At 36.5% G+C, this 21,923-nt stretch overlaps 2 protein-coding genes across 2 annotated transcripts in view; both read right to left on the bottom strand.

The window, feature by feature from the left end:
* The window catches only part of dnajc10 (DnaJ (Hsp40) homolog, subfamily C, member 10), a 255,365-nt gene that overhangs the window by 130,984 nt on the left and 102,458 nt on the right, over nt 1-21,923 (bottom strand). The window lies entirely within an intron of this gene.
* pde1a (phosphodiesterase 1A, calmodulin-dependent) overlaps nt 1-21,923 on the bottom strand; it is a 55,479-nt gene that overhangs the window by 19,733 nt on the left and 13,823 nt on the right. Inside the window, exon 3 of the mRNA XM_057336653.1 lies at nt 235-348. Coding sequence (XP_057192636.1) covers nt 235-348 — 114 coding nt within the window. The remainder of the gene's footprint in view (nt 1-234; nt 349-21,923) is intronic.

Here is a 21,923-nt window from a genome sequence, read left to right as displayed (position 1 = left end):
ATAACATACAGTAATATCTTGGTATTGGTGGGGAAAGAGTTAAGGACTTTATAACTTTTACTTTTTATTTTACTTTTGCAATGTCTTGTATTTGAGGGCCCATTGAGCCCATTAGTATGAGGCCAGACGGGCCACAATCTTAATGAAAGCATCATAAAAGTACACAACAGAGAAGCCCTTAAAAAAGTAATAAAGAAATATTCAGAGAATATCAATCATAATGTAATAACTCACCGGGTTTCATCGATGTACACGGCCTCGAGAACTGAAGCTGCATATTCAATGTTCTTCCTCAGATCTACAACATTCACTTCACCCTTATCCAGTTGTTTCACCAGACATCTCAATCTGCAGAGAGACAACGATAAAAAGCCTTTAATGCAGATTCAGTAAAATTCCACTACACCAGCATAAGTCACCATCCACTCACAAAAGTACATTTTAATTTTGCTGTCAACTGTGCCTATAAAACCCACAATAAACACACAATGTGAATGAAATCCCCCATGATGCATGCAGGGAAACACAATCTGTTCTACAAAAGAATGAAACAGAAAAATGAGAAAGACGGTGCCAATTCTCCACCCGCAATTACACAAATAAAATCATCAAAGATTACAGTACATGAACATTTTAATAATCATCAAATCTCACGAGCCAACGCGTTACACTCTGTGAATTGTGTATTGCATTAAAAATAAACAAAACAAATATCTTGGCAGAGTTAATGTGAGGTAACCCGGAAAATATGTAGGTCAAAAACAAAGTTACCATTTGACAGTAATGAATTCCATGTAATCCAATAATCCACTGCCTTCCATTGTTTTTTTAAACACAGCATCATTTTTAGTGCTATTCATATGAGAACATTCAAATGAAAAACAACAGATACAGTTTTGCACGTAACACTGGTGCTACAGAGGTTTAAAGTTCTGTCAGGTTAACTACCGTCAAAAATGATTGACAATTAGCATACAGTTAAGTTTGGTGGTATGGTTCTGTTCTGGGCAAAACTCCAACTCCAGGAGTGCAGCCATAACCCCCCTTAGGGTAAACAGAATAAGAGAAGTAGAGTCCCGATTGTAAATGTGAGGTGGAGCTGGGGATGGAGGAGGGTAATTTGCTCCTGAGCAATGCGATAAACTGCTATTAGCTGAATTCATTTTAAAACGGAAGCTGTGAAACGCTATGCGCTTGATTTTTGTAGCACAGGCCAAACGGTTGTAGCACAAGTATAAAACGTCTGTTATAATAGAAAAAAATATGCACATAAAAAATATTTATGTGTAGTTTATCACATAAATAGGCAGAGTTTATGTAGTTTATCAATTTACTACTACAATTCACTATAGTAAACGTTATAATCTGGATGTTCAAGTTAAACAGACTTTTATTTTGACGGGTCGTCGCAAAGTGAGTGTGGTTGACGATAGCTTTTTCAAACAGTGAAATGCTTATGGCTGTGTCCGAAATCGCCCACTATGCCCTCATTCACTATTCCCTACATTAGTTCGCTAATATAGTCCACTTCAAGGAGCGGGTGAAAACGAGTGGGTAAAATTGCGGTGCACCATCGATTTACACCACACACAAACAAGCATCGCGACAAGCACACATTACACAAACAAGCGGCTCGGTCTAAATCACGTGCAAAACTGTATCGCACACGTGCTACACGGGCAAATTTATTCTTCGCACAGATTTTTTTCGTAGCATGTGCGACATATATTTCGCACTGTATAGCCCTGCGATTGACATAGTCTCTCAGAATTCACATGGAAATTGTTCGAGTTCACATAAAATAAGCTTTAAAAACTTAAAATTACGAATATAGTTTCATCATTTTGATTCAATGAAAAGTGTCATAAAGGGACAGTTCCCCCAAAAATGATAATTCTGTCATCATTTACTCACCCTCGTCATTTTATTTCTTCTGCAGAACACAAAAGAAGATATTCGAAAAACGAACAACAGTGGTAGCCATAGACTTGAATAGATTTTGTGTCCATCCATACAATTGAAGTTGGTAACCGCCGTTGTTCAGTTGCCAACATTCTTCAAAATATCTTCTTTTGTGTTCAGCAGAAAAACTAAATTCGTGCATTTTGAGATTTATGCATCTTGGGATATTTGACATCTCTTCTAAAACTCATAAGGAAATGTAAGTTTACCGGGGTTTTTAACTCTTAACACTCAAGTTTCCATTTCCTCTCAATTTAATCTCATTTCTGTCCATGAGAAACATTTGAGATTTAAAGACCATCACACACACTGTCGCACACGGACTGCACTCACACACATCTTAATATTGTGATTACATTTCCTTTCAAGCGTTTTGTACATGAAGCTGTCAGAAACACACGTCTAACTACACGTGATCCGAGAAAACAGAAGAGCGTGTGGAGCTCATCTTTATATATTCACTAATGCATTAAGTCTGAAGATGCCTTTTTACTGTATATGTGCCAATCACACAAACACACAACACCGCATATATAAACTCACAAATACGTATTTAAAACAGAAAATGGTTGAGAACGGTAGACACTGTACAATGATATCCCACTTTGATCTATTCACATGGCTAACGTTTTAAAATCGTCACATTTCAGTTGATCTAAGGTCCTGGCTGATATTTTGAAATGTATCACTCCTATCAAATCTGCTTTCAATCCATATTAAACTAACAACTACAGCCCTGTGTATATATTGCAGTGGTCTGTAACATAGCAACTTGAAAACACTCCTCTGCAGCGACGTGCTATTGACATGTGGCTTTCTGATAACACTCACGCCCAAACACAAACTGGCTGAGGCTGCCGGCCACAAAAACGCCATGACGCGAGATGAAAGACAAACAACAACAGAAATACAAACTCTGATTGTACTGAAAAAGTAATTTATCCAGAGCTGCCAAAATACTGTAGAGAAACTAAGAACAGAAATGATTTGTGCCAAGCATTAAATAAAGAGCATGTCATGTTTTTGTCAGAATTGATTGGTATTCTCCTAAGAGACTCATACACGCACAGTCTGAGGAAGTCGAGCCTGACATCATCATCGAGCTATTCAACATTCCAGCCAGGATAGGATCTGAAATTATTTCTTAAATCGATTGCAGTCTGGGGTGGATTAGAATCGCATTTGAGCCTCAAAGCAAACTGTAAATCAATTCTCAAACAGTGCTGGTCATTCTTACAGTAATGTTCATTTGTCTTCCAAGCATGTGGCCAGAAAAAAATGAACGATTCTTGCATTGCTGTTGTGTAATGAAAATGTTAATGTCAGCTTTTGTCAAATTACAGGATTTCATCACTATAAACTGAGAGCGGGTTTGTGCAGCATATGTTCCTGTTCACGCCTCTGGACTCCTAATTGCCATTTCAATGCAAAAGTGAAGCATGTCATTTCTGCACCATTGGCCTCACCAAGAGAAACTGAATGAGTTTTTTTTCAAACAGGCCTGACACTGGCCAGACTAATACTAAAACAAAACCAGTCATAAGGGTCAAAATTCGTTAGGGTTTCATATGAAAGCTGAATAAATAAGCTTTCCATTGGTGTATGGTTTGTTAGGACAGGACAATATTTGGTCCAGATACAACTATTTGAAAATCTGGAGTCGGAGGTCGCAAAAAATCTAAATATTGAGAAAATATTCAGAGGAGCTGTAGCAGGCCATTGCTAGGAAGAGACTGGTTTGTTTTAAAACTCTCTATTGGCTTACTGCTGTAATGACGTTGTGGAGAATAGACGAACCCGAAAGCTGAAATTCTAAGCTTTACATAGATACCAAACTTGAGTTGGTAATTCCTAAAGAGTGAAGTTTGTAGGCGTGTTTCTTGCCATTTTTTTCGTAATTTTACTGCATCCACTCCCAAAAATAAAGTTTTGATATATTTACGGTAAGAAATTTACAAAATATCTTCATGGAACATGATCTTTACTTAATATCCTACTGATTTTTGCCATTAAAAAAGAATCAATCATTTTGACCCATGCAATGTTTTGTTGGCTATTGCTACAAATACACTCTTGCTACTGAAAACTGGTTTTGCGGTCCAGGTTCACATATAGTAAAGGACTCGTCTCCATTATAGTTTACATTACAACTAGGAACTGTCAAATCTGTAAAAAATAGGGCACAATTTACTGTATAAACATTAAGGAATTTTCCGTATTAATTTTTTACAGTTGTTTTTACCCGTATTATCAAATTTGCACTGCATTGCGTTGCGTTTTAGCATTAACGGAAATGTCCGTAAAATAAATGGCTAAAGTACTGGCAGAAAATGACTAGTACTTCAACTTCACTTAACCCGTAATTTTATACTTAGTTTCATAAATATCTTTAATTAATTTAATATAAAATTGCAAAATATTTGCCAGTAAATGTCATTTTATACATTGGACATTCAAACAGGATTCTGAATGAAGTCCTTTCCAAATACAAGACTTGAGCAGGCTTATTAAGTGTGAGCAAAGACAGAATGTTTCTTATAGTTCCCGTGAACTGGAAATTGCGATCATTTTTACTTCCGTATTCTGATACATTTCGGAGTGAAAAGGAATTTCAAAGGAGAAAATTAGTGGGCGTGGCTTCATTTTTCACTGCGAATTGATTGGATGTGTAAAAACAGCTGGTGCATTGATTTTGAAATGAAGCTGACAGCAGACTGATGACAGTTGAAGGGGAGGAGTTAACGGATGCTCCGGCCAAGTCGTCTAATTTACGTCATTTGAGATGCATAGTCATTTCAGGGCGGAAGTGCATTTCAGATTTTAACTGAAGATTATGAGGGTACATGAGTTTTAAAAAGAAAATGACCCACACTGATAAGCTATTTACTATAAACGCTGCAATATATAATACAATTGTCATTTTTTATTTCACTGGGACTTTAAGTAAGGTTAAGGATTACCCTTGAACTCACATGTCAAACTATCAGTGCCTATTTTTACCTGGAGTGTGTGAAAGTGTGTGAGAGATGGACTCCATCTGACTCCGGAGAGAGAAGGGCAGGAGATTGATAAGGGCTTTAAAAACATTGCGGGTGACGCTAGTAGACACCAAACTGTGTTTACAATGCCCGTCAGTGACCCTCAACTTTGCCCTCCCGTGAATGAGCACCTGGGTAATAAAATGTGATTGCTCAAACTCTTTCTCACACACACACTTAGTCGAAATGTCACTGTGTGTATAATTATCACACAAGCCTCTAGAGAGAAAGACTTTCCAAAACATGATGATAACAGAGCAGGTCGGCCCCTTACAGCACTGGGCAAGAGGGGATTTACAGTTTAACACGATCAAGGTCTTCCCAGGCCTTAATATTAACCTTTGATTGAACCGTCTGTATATCTTTTTCTTTTTTTAATTATTTTTTGGCAACACTATTAAATGGACAGTTCACCAAAAAATTAAGATTCTGTCATCCCCCTCAGGTTGTTCCAAATCTGTATAAATTTCTTGGTTCTGCTTAACAAAAAGGAAGATATTTGGAAGAATGCTTGTAACCAAACAGATATCATCCCTCATTGACTCCCAGAGTAGGGATAATAAATACTATGGGAGTCTATGGGGTATGAGATCTGTTTGGTTACTGACATTCTTCCAAATATCTTCCTTTGTGTTCAGCAGAACAAAGAAATGTATACAGATTATGAAGAATCTGAGGGTGAATAAATGATGACAGAATTTTCATTTTTGGTGATCTGTTCCTTTAAGGCCCAAAAATCTAAAACATATAATCATTTCTCTGATTAAACAGATTCATTACAAAGTATGAGCTATATAAGCAAGGGCCGTCACAATATTAGATGTTCAATAATTATGGTAATTGTGGACAAAATAATACACTCTTGTGATACTGGCACTGAATTATTCACAATAACAACTTTTGTGTGATATGAATGATTATGGATATTAAGATTGCAATTACTGTCAATACAGTATATTGTGATACCTAAGAATTTTAAAGTTACTTTGAAAAATGAACATGAAAGTGTTCACCCGGCCAATGATGCAAATTTGCAAACATCTGACAAACAAGCTACTGTACTGTCGAAAAGTACAGAATTGTTTCTTATGCAATTAACATCATGTCTAGTCGGCTCACAACATCTTTATGGGGCCACAGTATGATATCTATGACATTTCACACATGTATGTAACAGGATGCAGAACTCCCACACATAAACACAACATCTGTTGTGCTTATCAGCATTCACGTGAAGCCTGTGAAAATGTGTGTATCATTAAAAACAGTAAGATTGCAGAAACACTGATACACGCTGCTCTCCCAGATGATGTTCAGCCCTGTCAATGTGTCATCATGTCTCATTTAATCTTTTATTTGACATCTTTGTCATTAACCGAAGAAATACTGACCAAATAAAATAACAAATTCTCCACCAATTCATTATCCCAACTGTAAGTAGTTCACAGTTGCCAACCTAAAACATGCTTTATACAAATACAATTTAAAGTCCCAACTATTTGTTTTATAAACATGAATGATATATTAAAGCACAAGAGATGATGCATGTTCGATCTGTTGAAAGACCCTCTTTCAACTCAACAGGCGACCCGTTTCACAACATTTCATGCACTTTATTTTTCCATGACTTTTCCGTGGTCCAGAGAGGGTCTTTGGACCGCCGTGAGGGTACAGAAATGAAAATAAGCATCTTAAAGAAGCTGGAAAAAACACGCCCACACCGCTTTATGTCTACAGCAGGCCTCCCAGAAGTAAAAACATATCCACTAAACCGAGGCGAGCGTCTGATTTTAGTAGCATCTGGGCAATGCTGCTCCACCCGCCTGGTCTGAGTGTTCCTCCGAGACCTGTTTAAAGCATCTCCACCCCGGCTCTAAAGATCAGGGCCAGTGGGTGAGTCCCCATTTTCCAAATCTAGATCCACCGAGGCTTTTCATAGCCCACAGTGTATCCGCCCTGGTCAGATTAGAGCTTGTTAAAAAAACAATCTCTGAGAGATTAAAGGTTCATCTCGATGTGTTTCTGAAAGAAACTGCAGGGCCATTTTACAGTATGCTCATGTAATGCGTAAGAACGAAAATAAATATTTAGTTAAAAAATATTACTGTTGCTATTGGGCTGTCACAATATTGACAATTATTTTGATTTTCTTAACCATTATTATTGATATTGTATTAATCGTAATCGTAAAAGATAATGTCATGAACACTTCAGCATAGGTGGCAGTTTTGCACCCATTTAACATTTTCCTTTAACAGCCCCAATGGTTACACTGATATTTTAAGTCTGATTCCTTGAAAACGTGAACTAAACTAAATTAAAAATACATTTGACTGATAGTATAATTTATTTATTTATACAGATATCACGGTAATAATGTGCATTCTTTTGGTCACGATAATCGTGTTGTGAAAATCTGATATATTAGCAGCCGTATTTATAATAAATATAAAATCATAAGTTTATTGAGATAAATATTGAATGTTAAAAAAAAGACTTAAAACATTGAGCCCTGGTAGCCACCAGGCCATCAGACCCCACTCAGAGAAGAACATCAACCTCATGCATTTTCTCATGAGTTTGCCATGGCATTCTGTGTGTAAACGTCCTAATGTCAGGACCGCTGCCGTCACTGGACTCCAGACCAAACCTCCAGGGACCCAGTAAGGTCCCAGTGATGGAAAATAAGCAAGACATACAGCCAACCTCTGAGAGAGCTCGCAATTCCTCACCCGACCAAGATGGCATTCAGAGGACCACTCACCGCCCTGACAATATTCAGAGACGAGAAGCTTGTGTTGAGACACAAACCATCTCATCTCTAGAAAACTCTAAAAACTGGGGTGACACGAGGGTGAGCGAATGCTGAAAGAACGTTCAATTTGGGTGAATTTTCCCAGCGAAATTGCATCTGTAGTGTGCAGTGTGCACAAACCCCATTTCCCGCCCCATTTATTTTTACAAATAAATGAATGTGTTCTCTGATGTCACAGATATCCCACTGCTAACATTACAGTTCCAAAAAATCCCTCAGCAACAGGGAAAATATTGTCACAAATTGTCCTCTATTAACGCCAAGAGTGCATACCAAATGTATTTATAGAGACCGATCGTGAACATAGGCGCAGATCTGGAAGGAAGTGAATTGTCATCATGCATTTTTTTATACAGAAAAGCACCCTGATGCAAAGACAAAGTATTTTTCTATATATTAACTGTGAATACATTAAATCGTTTAATATATATATATATAAATATATGTATAGAGTATTAAATTATTAAAATTTTACCGTAATATATAAAAAAATATAAGCAAGTGGTTTCTATCCATATATTGGAACCGCAGAAAAATTGCCATATTCATGGCAATTTTCATTTAATCAGCATTTCTAGATGGACAGATTGTGGCCATTCCAGTCCAGTCTGTCAGGAGTGACATAAAGTCATCCAACAGCAATGTGAAAGACTGACAGCATGACAAGACACATGAAAACTGTAATAAAAATCAAGGTTGTCACATATAAGAAAACGAAAAACTTTTCCTAAATATATGTACAAATATTGCTGTTGTATTGCATAAAAGTGAATATGAGCTTGTGTTCTTTGCAGTATTTGAGCTCTGAAAAATACATATTTTCTGTTATTTTGACCTGTTTCTCCAGTTTTCATTTTCTGCAAATAAATGCAAATAAAAACTAAAATTAATTTGAAATTTAGGACAAATGTGGTTTTAGGAAAAAAATGCTAATTTTACCTTCAAAAGGTTCTTCGATGCCACAGAAGAACATTTAGGTTCCATAAAGAGCGTAAGAAAGAGATGGTTCTTTTATGGCATCGCTGTGAGAAACCTTCTAAGGACCTTTGTTTTTAAGAGTGTAAACACAAACCTATAAATAGTAAATTCAGAAAAGTGGTCTTTGAAATGGACTTCCACAGCCGTATTTCCACATTTTTTGTTCCGTTTTGTTTCTTTTTCTTTTCCTTAATTGATTTTTAATCACTCATTATATGTCTAATTATCCCTAATTTAAATGGAAAAAAAACTCCCCAGTAGTCAGTTTTACAGTACTGATAAGCTTTCTACTGATGCTGTCTTAAGTGTAATATCTGAGGCAGGCACGAGTCACAAAAACGTCGAACCTTGTAGTGTGGGTGCAATGCTCATTTCATAGGTCTTGATTCACACAATCCATAATCCAGCTATATTAAGTTGTAATGTTGAGGAAACCTTTGAGAGGTAGTGGTGCAGTTTATCACACACCTTCGAACAGATTGCATTCACACTGTCTGCGAGGGTGTTCAGATCTAACCATGAGCGTTTGCAGGCATCTTGCATCTCTCCAGCCTGGACACTCTGAATCTCATATTAAATAACCTATTGAGAACATCTTTGTGTGTTTACATTGAGGTACCTTGCTGCAGGCCAGCGAATCAATATCTTTGAAGACAGAAATGTCATTGTGACAAGCAGAGCGGGACGAGGGCCGTGAGGGAACGGCGCGAGGCCGGTGACACGAATCTGTTGCACCGCGTTGCACCGGTCTCGCATCTCTCACAGATTTGACTAAAGGACTTCACTTGCTTTGGTGATGTGCTAAACCTAGATTGACATAAGCAGTTTCATTAAACTGAGTGCCAGGGACCAGTTCCTCCAGCCAAACAGAGCTCTAAATATACAAACATCTTATTCTTCACAGACCTCATCTCTGCAGGGCTTAAAGATCTACACCCACATCCTTACGCACTGTATTGTAAACTAACCGCTTAGGTTCCCCTTTGTGGCAGTTTAGAAGCACTAAACACAAGACTAACGCTAGTCTGTTTTGGTGTAAGATCACTGTTAAACATCTTACACTGTTTATGACCTGCTAACATGTAAATTTCACCACTAGGGAGATGTAGACGTCTTCACCTGACAGTTGAGATAACTGCACTAAAAACATCATGAAGTGTAACTAAAGGAAGGCAGAATTCATTCCAGTGATGTGAAACAGTAAGAACCTACTGTAAAAGCATAAGTCTTGACTTATTTAGTGAAGCTTTTTGTAGATTATAGTGTTAGACCCAGAGAAGAGAGTTATTACATCATTAACTCAACCAACAAGATAATAATTGTTCAGTCGTTTGTGATCAAAACAAGTATGTCTACAAATGCATCAAAGCACTGGTCACATGCACTAAAATCTGTATTTAAAATTAAGATATGAATGTGTGTACTGCGGTTTGGTATAATGAAATCAGATCCATTTGATTAGAAACCAAACAAATTTGAGTCCAAAATATGCTTAAAAATGTGTGCAACGTTATCTATGACAAAACACAGCAAAAATTTCCTCCATTTCGTGAACTGCGGGCATGATTTCATTATGCCATAGAAAAAAGATAGAAAATAACCTGTTTGCTAGTCAGTCTTCGAAAGCAGAAAAAAACCCAGTCAAACGCTTCAAAAAGGTGAGACTTCAGTGAACAAAAACTGATTAGGAACCATTCATTCACTTCAAAGATTTGCTAAAAAAAACTAATTTTTATTCACAAACTAAACACCACTAAAAATGAACAAAAGGAATTAAAGAACAACCACATGGACCCGTCACAAAATGCATTTTACTCAAAAATAAGTTTCTAAAGACATTTTTATATGATGTGTGAAGAAAAATATTTACAGTATAGATGGTTTCATCGGACGCATACAGCCGGGTCAAAGCTAACTTCCAGTCTATGTTTGGCTATAATATAACAATTTATTTTATAATTTATATTAATATTAAACTATATTAATATTTTATTGTACTAAATTAAAACTAATCAAAAGTCATTGATTCTTAGCGTATAGGTCTACTGGAAGTTAGTTTGGGCCACATAACGTTTGTTTATGTTGTTGCCACTGAAACCGTCTATGTAAATGATGACAGAATTTAGATTTGGGGCGGTAAACCATAACTTATTTATACTAATTATTTGCTTGCTTTTGTCTAAAGCTTAAATTTGTTTTTGATCATTAGCTATGGCATCTTGGGAGTTAATCCGAAACCCGTTTCCCACATTGAAAAACACTTTCAGAATGCAATGACGAAAAAGTCAGACGCTTATTTTCATTCATTATCTTTATAAAATGGCATGTCACCAAATTACAAACTAAAGGATGAATTTGGTAAATGAATGAGACAGCGTTTGTGCCTGTGATTAATCTGACTAATATATGCACAGAACACTTGGGTATTTACACAGGCAAAGTAAGCTAATCTGACAGCGATATTAATATGATAAACACTTCAGGGCTGAAATATCAGCAACACAATTACTCTAAATGTATTACTATGTCACATCCATTTCAACACAAGACCAATATTCAACCCAATACTTTCACCGTTGAGTGAGCTAGTCAAACATATAAATACACTTTATAAACCGTACAGTTATGACTACTGTAAATCCTGTTTAGATGAACTATTTCTCTAACCATAGTAAAATCACAGTAATGCACAGCTTCATTTGGCATATTGCATTTGTTCAAGCTGTTTTCAGCTGCTTAAAACACTGCTAATATCCTTTCAGAAAGCAGGGGACACATTTATGAGGTCAATGCTTTGAAAGCGGACTCTCCCTGATGATTAATGCATGATCATCTCTCTAGGGCTAAATGAGGCTGGGTTAGGACTGTATTCCTATTTTTCATTAAATTCTTCATTCTTACTGGCTTTGATGAGGAACATTTATAAAGTATGGGCCAAAGTTTTCCTATAAAAGCTGTGATGACTTATTCTGTGGCAATGTGCGGCAGACAGATTTCCTGACACCAGCGCTTGTACTGTATGTTCTCAAACAGAAGAACCATAGATGATAGGGTATCGATTTTGAGCCGCAGTGCTCACTGGATGCATACATGAGTAAGGTGCGTTACATTAGGTACACTCATTACAAAACAAAAATGTTAGAACACAAAAATGTTTTCATCAAAATCTGGAAATTAAAAAAGGACTTGTGAGAAGTATATAGTTTAAGATTCGGTTTTGGGACACTAACTGTATGTAAGGACATTTGTGAACATGTGAATTTCTTCATCTAAAAGGTCTATTGAAGCACACAAATTGTTCTTTGGAACATTTGGGAATCATGCTGAGAGCCACACTAGCTGAGGACATGCTGTTCCTAAAGACTATGAAATTGCCTGACAAGCAGTTTTATATACAGTGCTGACATATTATAGATATACAGTATATATATATTTTTTCATTTTATATACCCCCCAAAAAACTGAATTGCTAAAGAGGGGCAAATCCCAATACAACAAAATTTAAAATAAACAAAAGTTAACTTAACTTTAAGGTCCGATGTGTAGTTTTTTGGAGTATCTATTGACAAAAATGCAATATAATATACACAACCATGTCTTCAGATGTACTGTATATAAAGACCTTACATAATGAAGCGTTATGTTTTTATTACCTTAGAATGAGCTATTTCTATCTACATACACCACGGGTTCCCTTATATGGAATTCACCATGTTGTTTCTACAGTAGCCCTAAACGGACAAACTGCTCTAAAGAGCGCGATTTGTAAATACTTTATCTCATTCCGGAAAGAAGCGGAAACGTGACAACACCTTATTCCTGTGCAGAAGAATATATATAATGTGTCCCCCACAGTCAAAAACACAAACAGCTGTTTTGTGTTACACACTCTGAACAAATGTGTTTCATGTATGCAGGTTTCATAACTGGAATAACCCATAGTAATTTGTATTCAAAGCCACACCATGCAGGCTGTCCTGTCAGAGGGTAGTTATGCGTAAAAATACATGCAGTAAAACGGATAGTTTAGAATCTGAATTCTGGTAAATATATAAAAAAACTGATATCAGTGTTCCAACCCTTTACCACATGATGTGTAAAATATTTGCTCTTATATGGGGCGCCGTTTGTAAAATGAAATGTGTACCAAAAACCTGTCAAATTTCGCCAGATTTAAAGCTTTAAAGTTCAGAACTGCCGTGTTGAGTACTGAAGTAGACGGTGTTTCTCCAATCAAGAGTTGCGCGCCGTTGCATGCGCGCCGTTGCATGTCCCAATTGTAATCGGCATTCGCGTTGATTGCCGCAATCCAGCAAAGGGCGGGTTAAATGTACATGTTCTCTAAATGTTTAGCTCAACATTAAATTTAGATTTAACATTTAAATGTAACATTATTATTCAGGATTTATATTTATATTAATGATTTAGATTTAGATAAAACATTTAAATGTATCTTCAATATTTTATATAGTATGTAATAAACTTGATGCAACTTTTATTATTTATGTAAATCTAGTGAAATGTATAGTTTTGTAGGTTTTTGGTACACGTTTCATTTTACAAATGGCTCCCATACTATAGGTGATAAAACTCTCCTGAGATATAAATCAACAAATTTTCAAAGCCGTGTCAAATATAAGACTGTGTAACACCCAAAATGCACAATACACCACTGTTTTCTACACAGTTTTGGCTAAAAACACAATCTGATATGTTTTAAAGTGTCTTGATAATTATATGAAAATCTTGTCTTCTTCACTCCTCCCAAAACACTCTTCCTGGATCTAAACACAGATGAGGTCAACTCTGATGATTGGCCGTCAGGGACAAATGTATGACTCAAAGATTGCTCCCAAGACTGTAAGTTCTCAGTTCTGTTTTATTTACGAATCAACTACATCATAGATTTTTTCCTAGAAGATAGAAGAAAGACTAATAGACACAATAAACGAGACATACAGTAAGGGTAAGGAGCTGTAAATGTTTGCGTTTGTACTGACATCTCCGACAATCCTGGCAAGTCTGAGTGCAATTTGAAACACTATTGAGATCTATTCTGTGATTTTTCTTTCCTATGAGAAGAGACAGCCGTCAGTTCATCCATAAATTATTCATTTTAAGTGTTGGTCTCGAAGTAAACATCAGGGCATTTATCAAACCCATCCATGTGATGAACTGCAGATGACATCCAGAGCTGCCCAACGGGACATTACGTGCTGTTACTCACTCCAAACACATGATAGGAAAAGCCTCACTTCCACAACCTCACATGCAAAAATCATGCCCGACCAGCACACTGATGTGGGTATAAGCAACCAACTTCTCCTTAGAAAAATATATTTTCTGTCACAAAATAAGTCACAAAAAAAGTCCATGACTAATGACTAAGAGACAAAAACCAACCCAAAAAAAACGAAAATGAATTGGGACAATTCACCCCAAAATAAAATGTTTGCTTTTTATTTACCCTCATGATCAAAATTTGTATATGACTCTTTCATCTGTGGAACATGAACATATTTTGAGAAATGTCTCAATGGGGTCCAGTGTTGTTTGGTTACCAACCTTCCACAAAATATCTTATTTTGTGTTCTGCAGAAGAAAGAAACACAGGTTTGGAATGAGGGTGAGTAAATGATGATTTCATTTTTGGGTGATCTATTCCTTGAAAGCTGAAATGACAGATCTGTCCTCAAATATACTGCCTATATAGGCAGCATTTTAGGGTGCTCCAAAACAAATATACACTACAAACTGCTCACCTAGAAACAAAAACTATTAAGCTCCTATTTCTCAGATGTTTCTCCTTGGAAAAATGTCAACACGTTAAAAACGTGCCGATTCCCAAATCTATTAAACCCATTGTAAGTCATGCTTTGTGTTTGATGGTGCCTATGCATGATGGTGTCTATGTACATAGTAGACACTGCAGGTCTGACACGGAGCGATCGATTTCTATTACTCATGAGAAGAGAATTTTGCTTTGAGATTGTTAATTATACGTGACCGCTTCCCCCCCCCGTACCAAAGCGTGCGGAAGAACCTGTTGCACATCTGCTTCTGCTTTACATGCAACAAAGCGATTAGCAACCTGCTTGAAACAACAGAGCAAAGCAATGAGCCGCGGCTTAATGTTCTGCCTCTAATGACCGCGTAACCACATCAGACGGGACGTTTACTGAAGGGTATTTTGCTCCCATTCCTTTGAAACTCACTGAAGCTGATAACAGAGTACAAGAAGATAAGGGTGAAAGTGCCCCCGGGAATCAACGTCGTGTTTAGATCCAGAAAATGTTTTTATTATTTTCTTGAGATCTAGTTCTGTATCCATGTGAACTCAAAATTTCTTAGGAGAAATAAACTAAATGAGATACCCTAGTCCATCTATGAACATAGAGCTATAAAATTAACATATAGATAATCCGGTGCACATAAACTGTGTTCATGACTTTTGACTTGAACACAGTTTCTTGATACATCTATAGAAACTCTTCAAGAGACACAAGTGAGATTCCTGGAGTCACGAAACCCTTGAGAAGCCGGAGGCTTAACCAAGTCTCCAAATAATCTTCAGTATAAACAGAAGACATATTAAAGCGATCTCACTTGCGATACGTCCCTCTTGCCGGCACGCAAAACTGCTACACATGCAAGACTGCCACAGCAACTGCCAATTTTCTTCAGAGGCAAACTTCAAAACTTTGTGTCCCCAGACAAACTAAATCACCAAATAGATGTTAACTAAGAAGAATGCTGTAAGCGAATAGCTAGGAGTTAGCGTCTCTTACCTGAAGATAGGTCTGTGAAGAAGTTTCCTTTTAAGGGTCACATACTCATCCATTTAAGAGCACAAGGAGCGTGATGAAGATAGAGCTCTGAGCTCAGACTTTCAGTCAGTCTGTCCCCAGCTGTTCCTCACATCGCCCGATTCAGTCTCTCTCTCTCTCTTTCACGAACGGCCCAGTGGAAAAGGCCACGGAGGCCACATCACAACACCAAACGCTCAAACTCGGAGGGTGCCAGGCGCCCGGCGGAGCTCCAGCCTGCACCAGAGTTGAACTCTGTGCAGTGTTTACTAGATCTGGTTCTTATCTCTCTGCTAGGTTGCTCACGCAAAACACGCCGGAAAGGAAAAGCTTCCTCACGCCTGTGTCTTCTCCAAGTCATCTTCTGTAAAGGCTCTCTCTCTTCCAGAAAAGCTGTCGAGCACGCAAATTGACATTGGCGGACAGGGCCTGGTCGAAAAAATAGGGCTGGACCCGTGACAGGAAACAGTAATTATACACAATCTGGCTTTATTTTACTGTGATGTGGGGACGAAGTTATGCAAAGCAGAGGGGTTCCTCGCATGGGAACGAGACACACAGTGTTAAAAGGGGTCATATCATGAGGAATCACATTTTCCTTGATCTTTTGAGATAAAGGAGTTCATAGTACTGTACATTTAAGAGCACAAGACTTCCTTCACAGTTCAAAGAAACGATTCAAACTGAAAAGCAAAATAATCTTGTTTTTGACTTGAACACTAAGGACATGACCACACACTTTTATGCTTAATTGATTCGACAAAATATTACTAATATTTAGGGTTTTATAATATAATAACACCAATATAATAAAACAAATTATAATTAATAAACATTTATATTGTTAATTATAAAAAATAATAAATATTTAACAATTAAAAATATATGAATTAAAATATATATTTGTATAAATAAATATTATAATATACATAATGTATTTAAAATAATAATTTAATAAATCACAATATAATATAAATAATAAAATAATAATATTTATTAAAGTGATAGTTCACCCAAAAATTCTTTCTTCATTTACTCACTGACTTGTCATTTCAAACCTGTATGACTTTCTTCTGCAAAACACAAAAGAAGACATTTGGAAGAATTTTGGTAACCAAACAACATTGGCCCCCACTGACTTCCATTGTATGAACACAAACACCACTGAGACATTTCTCAAAATATCTTCTTTTGTGTTCCACAGAACAAAGAGTCATATAAACTGCAGGTTTTGAACAACATGAGGGTGAATAAATGAGGACATTTTGAGTGAACTATCCTTTTAACATTTTTTGCACTCCCATTTTTTCAGACCACCTGCTACTACTGGCAACACACATCAACAGATGACACAAAGCCTTTAGCTTAACACAAATTCTTCCTTTTCGTAGACAGCTGGACAGAACTGAGAAGAATGGAACAAAACACAGGGGTCTCAAGATGTGTTTTTCACAGCTGATCTATTTTTACTTTAAATGCTGTCTTAAAGCACAAACCTCAGGCCGAGAGACATGGAACAACAGTCAATGAAAACCTGTGGATTGTGAAAAAACTTGATCACAAAAAATATGTATAATATTACCCCTTTAAAGCTGCAATCCCCTTTTGGAGAAAAATCAGTTATTGAGCAAATACATGAAACATAAAAAAGTGTACAATTATTTAAAGTGCTTTATATTTCTGCACTACTTTTGTTATTAATATAATTAGTTTTTAGACTTATTTAGATAAACTGAGGAAGTTCTAGGTGTACTGAACTGTTCTTTTTTAAGACACCATGAATAGAAGTAAATTTACATTTAAAAGTACACTACATTTTAAGTAAATGTAGTACAAACTTAATTTTGTTAAAATAGAGCACTTGAAGTACACTTATGTAAGTGTACTAAGTGTAATTAAATCAAATGTATTATAGTGCACTATTGTTTTTACTTAGGTCCACAAGTAACGTAAAACAATTTTTGTAAACAGAGATTGTGATAGAGAGGTACAATTGCAGATTGCAGCTTTAAGAGAGTTTATTCATCAAAAGGAACGGGCAAAAAAAATCACCCAATGATGCCTCGGCGACAATGAGTTGTTGAGATGTCTATAAAGAATAATACGATCTTCAAGGTCGCTTAAAGCATGAACACATCAGAAAGATAGAAGAAGAAAACATAGGAGGCAACCACAGTTTATTCTCAAAGCAAAGGTCCAGATGATTAAAAAACCATCTTTTTAAAGAACACATCAATGTCTCGAGGTTCTAACAGTGTGTGTCAATTGTTCAAAATATGAATTATAAGATCAAGGTTGGTTGAAAAATAACAGGTTAAGTTTGGATGGTAGAAAGGCACCATTAACAGCAGAGATGTGTCAGTCGTTTAACTTCATTTATACTTAATTTGTGAGATTTCAATGGATAAGACTGTAACAACTTGGGATATTAAAAATTATTTATTTGATATTCAGGTTAACTGATGTTATTTTAAAAATCAGTGAACGTGGCTCATGCGCAAATGATCTCAAAGATAATAAATATTCACACATCATGTGCATTGTGAAAATCCGCCACCTTCAAAGACAAACTCAATCAAACAGCAGAAAAATAAATAATCCCCCATAAAACGCAGGCATGTCACGATAACATGAAGTGGAGAGAAAGCGTGACGTGTCCTAATAAGGCAGTGAGCACATGAAGCCAAAAATATGAGAACACTAATGAGACAAGCAGGAATACCAGACCAAAAAATCCTGTCCACGATCATACACACATCATCAAAATGTGAAAATAAAAACAAGCACTATATAGTCAGCACACGCGGCTAATAACATTTTACTGCACAGGCCTCCAACTTTTCCATTTTGAAATTACTTTTCAGACTCGTGATATAGAGAGAGGAACCTCTTATGATGCTGGGCAGATGGGTGGGGAAATATATTGGTGTTTATTTATGATATATTAACAATGACTTGCAACCCTGTACCACAATTTACTTTCTTATTCTTTAAGGTGATTTAAGAATGTCTCTGATTTAAACTTCAGAGACAAAAACTGACATTTTGAATCTACTTGGTTACAAGTACACAAGCTTCTCTGAGTTCTATAAAATCTTAACAAATGCAGAAATATCAGGACATACTTTAAATATCATCAACAATATGTCATGTTTTTTAACTATATAACCCTACTGTGAAATATGTAACAAATATGTAACACTGGACTAAAAGCAGTGTGAAAAAACACTATGCCCTCAAACTTAAGTGTCCTCTGAAGTGTGGGAATCTCCACATGAAGTTTTTGTCTGCTTAAAATCACTATTACTCGAAGGTAAACCGAACCCAGGGTGCTTTTCTGGGGACTCTGGCTATGGATGGGCTGTACAGTTCGGTCTGTGCTACGGATAAATTTAATAGTGTAGCACGTGTGCGATACAGTTTGCCAGGTGCAGCCGCGTGTTTGTCGTTGTGCTTGTTCGTGTGAGAGGTTAACTAATGGCGCACCACTATTTATTTTCGTTTTTATTTCGTTTTTGCAATGAAAACTTGATGTTCTAGAGCCCTATGATCAGCACGATGAGGGGAAAACATGGAAGGAATCACAAAAGCGGAATTCTACTATTTAGTATGTCTGCTTGTTCTGCGTGTCTATGAGTGAACGAGTTGCACACTTTAACATGTTACAAGCGGGACACTCGTGGATTTGACTGATCTTACTATACGAGGACATGAACACATGAACTTCATCCACAGAGTTGTTCTAAGTTTATTTTAAGAGCATTTCACTGTTTGAGTGAAGCTACTGACCGTCTTCGTGACGACCCGCCAAAATAAAAGTCCCCTTGATTTGAACCAGATGATAAAAATGAACTTGTAGTAAATGTATAATCTGTAGTAAACACTATAGTATACTTTAATATGTACTATAGTAAGAATTTTACTGCAGTTTACTGTAGTGAATACTATAGTATACAGCATTTTTATGGACAAATGTTTTTACTACTGTATAGTAAAGCATTGAAAATACAGAACTCGGAAGGAAAAAACGAATTTGGTAAAAACTAAAAATTATATGGCCCTAATTTATCCATTTGTATAATGCTAATGTCCTTTTTACCTGTTACCTGTCTATTTATATGATGACCAGCACTTGTGTTATTTTATAGATGATAACAGACGTATACTTGTGCTACATTTGTTTGGCCTGTGCTACAAAACTTTAAACCTCAGCAGCACGGGTGCTATGTGCAAAAAAGCCCTACATATACAGTATGTAAATATTGTCTCTTGTAAATGTCTGTTGCCACACAAACCTTTTCAAACATACTTGTCAAGACACAGATGACCTAAATTTGCCATAAGAGATTTACTTATCTTGACACATTCCAGAGGGTCAACAGGTGTTCTCTCGGCAATTTCTGGTTTGTAGATTTCTTGTCACATGACAACAAAATGGCTTCTCACATGTTGGTTTAGACACCTCGGAAGTGGGATAATTCCCACCACAAACACGGAAGTAACTTCTGGATTTAGTAACATTAAAACAGTAATGTTACTAATGATTTAGTAGCATTAAAACATTACAAGTATCTATTCAAATTAAAATAGCACCATTCCATTAATTATTTCCGGGTTGAAGTGGGAACTATCGAATTTCCGAGAGCATGTGAAGGCAGCATAGCCTCTGGATGAGGGGTAGATGGCATAAATGCAACCATCTGGATCCCAAAAGCATCATTCAGCATGGACAACCATTCACAAGTAGAAATTCATTGTAACAACACAAACTTTTTGGAGAACATAATATAATAATATATTCATATCAATGAAAAAAAAAATAGACAATTTTCTGTCCACTGCCTATCATGTCACAGCTCATCATAGCTGCTTGTGAAAGGCTTGAGATCAAGCCCGTTCTTGTTATACTACCACTCAATCAGCGTTGTCATGACATCATTTCCATGACATCACCAGCATGATTAATCACATGGCATTTCCAACCTAGGTGATAATCTCTCCAGGTATCATTTCTCATCTCAGTAGATATGACTTCTTTGTATTCATGAAGAAATAATAATGAAAGTTAACGCACACTACTAGAATGTCAAGATTTTTCTAAATTGCAATCTTCCTTGCAACAATAATTTTTAACAGTAACATAACTTTAATTTTAAGACTAAATACTGTATATAAAAAAATAAATATAAATCACACTTTTAAATCACTCTCTGTAAACTGGATTTTATCCCATTTGAATACTGTATTAGATGAAAACTAAAAGTAACAGCATTAGGAAACATCTATGGTTTAAAAAAGCATCTTAACACAGTACTTAATACACCTTGTCTTGTTTAGCCAGACATTTAGATTGAAGGTGCAGCTTTCATTGGCCAAGGAACCCCCAAGAGGTCATCTGATTGACATGTAAAACAACCAATCACAGTTCGGCTTTGTTTCCAGGTGAACTGTTAAAGAACATGCACGTCTGCTTAAAACTAGATTAGATCAGATTGACTTCATAACTCCGGAGTTTCCAGTTTTGTGTGCCATATGCATCATTTAGCAGACGCTTTGGATAAAAGCATCTGCTAAATGACTAAATGCATCAGACTTTCAGCCAACGGTCTGTGGGCCTGACGTCTGAGGCTGAGACTAGTACACACCATCCAAACCAAGTACTGTATACTAGTGTATGCTTAACACAGTACAGGACACTAAATGCAGCCAAAAATGTGGTACATGAAACGTAAGCTACCAAAAACCTATTTTTGTAACTATAAATATGAAATCATAGCACATGGATGTCAAACACAAAATATCTAGATGATACAAAACACAAATTGTACCATTTTCTGGAATAAAGTCTGAATAGTATACATTTTTCAATGATTCAATGAGAAAGGATAAATCAACACCCAATGAAAGCCTGCAGCTACTGTATCTATAGCAACAGACTTCACAAACCACGATAAAGGAGATTCAAAAGGACAACACAGACTTAAAGGATTATTTGACAGCTATAGAGGCAATGTTAAAAGCAAAGAAGAAAACCTTGCTGTGTCTATTCTCTGTGGGTTCCACACCAAAGACAGCATTTGACAATATTGAGTTTTGTATATAATCTTCTCATTTTAAAAAGAGTGCTTGTTCTATTTGGGGCAAAAGCCTTATTCTGATCTATCAATATCCCTGATAACCTCCTCATGAGAAGAAGCAAAGGTCAAAGGTGACCACCATCCAGCATTAGAAATGTGACAGATTCATGATACACTTTCAATCTTTCACTGAAAATCAAACGCATTGCACCACAAGTTGTGCCTTTGGTCTCTATGGCAACACACT

This window comes from Triplophysa rosa, linkage group LG6 (genome assembly GCF_024868665.1).
Source record: "Triplophysa rosa linkage group LG6, Trosa_1v2, whole genome shotgun sequence".
In the NCBI taxonomy this organism is placed as follows: Eukaryota; Metazoa; Chordata; class Actinopteri; order Cypriniformes; family Nemacheilidae; genus Triplophysa; species Triplophysa rosa.
The sequence above is the reverse complement of the archived record's forward strand: the minus strand, read 5'-3'. Positions and strand labels throughout refer to the sequence as shown.